The 4,748-nt window shown below is 27.7% G+C and overlaps 1 protein-coding gene across 11 annotated transcripts in view; it reads left to right on the top strand.

Moving 5' to 3' along the window:
* The window catches only part of LOC106677861 (uncharacterized), a 28,525-nt gene extending 26,565 nt beyond the window's left edge, over window positions 1-1,960 (top strand). For all 11 annotated transcript variants that reach the window (XM_067050456.1, XM_067050448.1, XM_067050450.1 and 8 more), the window contains 3 exons: window positions 457-563; window positions 1,393-1,538; window positions 1,756-1,960. In XM_067050456.1, coding sequence (XP_066906557.1) covers window positions 457-563; window positions 1,393-1,538; window positions 1,756-1,925 — 423 coding nt within the window. In that variant the 3' untranslated portion in view covers window positions 1,926-1,960. The remainder of the gene's footprint in view (window positions 1-456; window positions 564-1,392; window positions 1,539-1,755) is intronic.
* Window positions 1,961-4,748: the final 2,788 nt, after the last annotated feature.

Below are 4,748 nucleotides of genomic sequence, written 5' to 3'. Positions count from 1 at the left end.
ATTAGGTTAGTAACACTAGGTCTAGGCCCATTATAGGTCTATACTTACATTAGGTAAGTAACAGTAGGTCTAGGCCCATACTTACATCAGCAGGGTCAGGATGACCCTTAGGAATTAGTGAAGTGTAAGCGTAGCCCTTGGGTTAAAACGTTTGGAGACCTATATCATCTTCTGCTAGTGCAAACACACAAATCAAGATATTTGAATTTATTGTTCATGAATTTATCTGTAATATAAGTATAACATGTATATTTTCCTTAGTCAATTATATATTTTAATATCACACAATTCATGGTTCAAAATGGTTCTACTGATACCAAAACATCTAGTAAGAAATTTTTCTTTAAACTTCTAAAGTAAAAATAGCCGTGGAAATAATTAAAAAGTTATATATATACATATATATATACAAGTGTTACTAACTGTCAGCTGGCTATTTATGAAATTTGGTTTTAGCTGAATTCGCGGCAAGGAATAGCATACATTAATAAGCAGTTAGCAGAAGAAATTTCGAAAGATGATTCTGCTGTCGACTTATTGGACTTGGGAAGAGATTCAACAAGGTAAAATAATGTTAAACTATATTATTTTTCTTTGTACAAAAGCATCTAGTCCATTGAATAGATGACATAAAAGCATAAAAGAATATTTATAAAAGCATAAAAGAATATAGAATAAACCATTTTATTCAAAGCTCATTTTTTTTTTAAGTTTCAAAATGGAAATAAATTTTTTTCTGAAGTGAATTTTTGTCCTGATTCTATTTCTGAACTCCTATCCCTGATCACTTGTGGTGTTTAACTAATAAATTTGTCCAGACAAAAATTTAGAACAATTCAGTCTATCGAGACAGGTTCAATCCTAATTAAAATTTTATAAGAATAACCATTTAATTTGTTTCCTAAAAGAAATAAAGAACTATTAGGTTTGTGGAATGGTAATGTAAGACACATTCACATCTGTTTAGACTCTGCATAGTTTCAGCTTAATCCAATCCAAACTACCCATAGTTTCGATCATATCTGATAAAAATTATTTTTTATCCATAGCTGACCATTTATTAAATGTAAATAAAGGATGGTTAAATGAAAATTTTTTTCCTAGTCATTGCTAACTTTTTATTCAAAAGATAACTTAATATTTGAAGTAAAAATTATTAACAACTATTAGTGATAAAATAATGAATATACATCAACCAATTTGAGAAAACTTTTTTCTCATGTTTTATAACTGTTATATTTAAGAAAAATGCAAGGTACAATAGTATTATTGAAATATAAACACATTAACCTATATGTATTATATAAATATTTCATATGTAAACCAGATATGAACTTGAATATCCATTATTGTTATAATGAAATGATGAGCTTTCTTAATTTTGTTTTTTAGGTCATTTGATGGTAATATTGAAATAAAACTATTTTTGCCAGACGAAACCGCAGTTCAGGCAATATTCAGGTGTGATGAAACAGTAGGAGATGTATTTCAATTCCTGAATCCTCTTCTTCAGTGCCAGCCTTCTGATTACTTCCTTTGTATGTAACTTGACCGAACTGTAGAATAGTATTTACATTTTAATTACCATTACCTGTAAAGATTGAGAATGAACTATTTGTTTTTTAATTGAACATTATACAATGATATTATAAAATATTTGTTTTTAATAATTAGTCTGTTTTCTCTAATATTCAGTATTCAAAAATTTTCTAGATTATAACTTGAAAAAATTCTTATGTTTTAATTTAATTATAGATGTGTCAAATCCAACAGAAAGTGTCGAAAAGAACATTACCTTGAATGAATTAGAAGATTCTAATGGAGTTAATTTGTATCTCAGTCTCAACCCAAAAGTTAAAAAAATATGGCCTAAATGTAAGCCATTTCTAAAGGAAGAAAACTTACCAAAAAAGAATAAATTATAAAGATGGATGAAGAATTAAATAGAATTGGAAAAAGTTTCAATCAGTTTATTCTACAATTTAAACCTTAAATCTTGAACCAAAATAAAACTTTAAATAACCTGTTTTAAACAGGGTATTTATTTTATGCTTTGATGGGCATTGACCATTTTTCCCCACCCATATAAATATATATAACAATTCAAACTATTTAAATTGAAAATTCAGTCTAGTATAGAGATGGGATAAATATGGCCACTGCCCATTAAAAGATTAAATTAGACAACTGAATAGGGTATAATACTTTCTCCTTAAATGTCAGGCACAGAATAATTGTTGATGCTTTTAGTATTAGTAGAATATGTGAAAAGTTATAAATAAAATTAATAAAGGATGTAACAAAGGATTGTAAAAATAAAACATTTGATTTAGATAAGTAAATAAATTTTAATTAATTGGGTCTATTGGGTACATGATAAAGGTGTGGTATCCTGAAAACAGATGAAGTAGTAAGTAATAAAAAAAAAAATGTAGAGACACTTACTCTGTAATAGGTTGGTCATAATTATATTGAATAATTGGAAACCCCATATCTCTCTTTCCTCACCTCTTCTTTCCTTTAACAGGGAACAGCTTTGAGGAGCTCTACCTTGTTCTCTCCTAGCTGTCCAGAGAGATCGCTGGAGAAGCAAGCTTTTGTAGGGGGCACTTGATGGCACTAGTAATTTTAGTAATAAGCTACCACTTTTGTTTTTAATCAAAACAACAGCAGTTCTTGAAATTTTTTGAAACTCATGAAATATACTTGGTATAAAATTATATATAAAATAATTATTAAGATTGGAATTAGAATTTTTGCCAAGAGGCAAGCTTAATTTTATTGTCCCTTCATTCATCCTCAAATTCAATAAATCAATTATTAGACTTGCTTCAGTTTTATTATGAAGTTCTTTTTCAGAATTTCATTTATATTAACCTTTCTTTACTTCAATAACTTTTTTTTAAACTATGAATCTTTTTCTTGATTCCTCAAAGCAATTCACTGAGCATTTCTGTAGAAAAATAACTATTATTCTCATTAACATGTACAAATTGTTTAGGGTAAAGTCTTTTGAATCTGTAAATAAATATAAATGGAAATAATTCCAAAATTTCAATATTTATGTGACAATATATAATAAATAAATTCTTCAAAATACAATAGTAACATTTTCATGTAATAATTGAATTTTTTTTTTTAGCAATAGGTAATCTATTTTTGGCATGTTTTTCTTCTCAATAATTTACATTTTTTTACCATGAACATAAACAGACTCATTGTGATTTTTACAAAAAATAAGGTTAACAAAACGCTAAATCTTAAAAAAACTTAAACTTAAACATAGAATTCTGAAAGACATATCTCATTACATAGGACTTGAATACTTTAAGTAATTGAACCAATAATGGAAAATATGTAATTAAAAGAAATAGTGTGAGATCAGGATGCTATTTTTCTCAGAACAATCTCCTATTATGTTGGCTAGAATTTTTTGTATAACAGCAGATTAGGTGGAAAAATTGTCCATTTCTCTCCTGACAGCCCAATTGAGTTGTGTCTTTCTTCGCTATTCTCATTGTTGATGTCATAATTAGCTTGAATTGTGAGACTGTTTTCGAACTATATTTTGCTTCACCAATTTTCTTTTGTTTAAATAAAGTTAAACAATTAAATAAAAAGTAGTCTGTACTTTGTTACACACCAACATTCGTATTGTGGTATTGCATTACAGTTGTTAAATTCTATGTTGTTCAACATTTAATTTGTTTTAATAACTGAATAGTCTTTAATTACTTAATACGTCTGCCTTACACATAGCCACTAGCGTTATTACATTCTAACAGCATATTCTATTGATATCTATTATCATCTAGTTTTCATTTGGAGCTTGTATCATTTTATAATTTTAGTAGATTGAAAAGCACTTGGTGAAACAAGTTTTTGGGAACATTGCTTTCTCAAGAGGAGATCATAACACAAAAAATAATAGAAGGTAAGGCTTCCCAGGCAACCCACTCCCCCAACACCGAATTTGCTCAGCTCTTATCTAACCTTCGAAACATTTATTAAAAACGAAAAGAGGAACCTTTGAGAAAATAAAAATTAGTGAAATTGTATAACATTGAAAAAGTGGCTAAAATTGGGAAATGACGTGATGATAGTTAATAGTTTAAAATCTCAAATAAAAATCCATTTATTTTGCTTATTCCAGCAATTAATTGTTTAATTAATCAATAGTTTATAATAAATTGTTTCATTTTTATGTTTTTTTTAAACAATTTGTTTGTTTCAAATTTATTAATTGTTGATTTTATGCTAAAGACTATAACTATATGATGAGATGATTATTACAGTTATTTAAAAGAAGAAATGGTTATAAGTATTGAACCATGTTCCCACCATACCACTCTCTATTTAGGTGAAAGGAGATCCCCCCAGGAATGTATATCAAAATTAGGTTGCTTTAATGAATATTTGAGGCACTTTTATGGTGTTTTTAAATGTTAAAAGCTATTATCTAATACTAAAAAAATCAGAAAAAGTAAATAATAAAAACATTCTAATAATAAGTCCTCACAAAATATATGTTAGTGGATCAACCCGTACGCCATCCTCAAGGCTCATGTGGCCTCCCCCGATTAGGGATCACTCCTATAGAGGAATGAAAAGGGACTGTTTAGAGTCCTTTAAAAGATATAAAAGTAAAAGTATATTGACGGCTTACTTTACAGTAATTTTTAGTACATAGAAACTAACTTTAGGAAAATTTCATGAAAGGATCTCCTTTAATTTTATTTAAATAATTT

The sequence above is a fragment of the Halyomorpha halys genome, unplaced genomic scaffold, assembly GCF_000696795.3.
Source record: "Halyomorpha halys isolate HHAL.00 unplaced genomic scaffold, Hhal_1.1 Scaffold110.1, whole genome shotgun sequence".
NCBI classification, from domain to species: Eukaryota; Metazoa; Arthropoda; class Insecta; order Hemiptera; family Pentatomidae; genus Halyomorpha; species Halyomorpha halys.
This window is presented reverse-complemented; position numbering and strand designations above follow the sequence as displayed.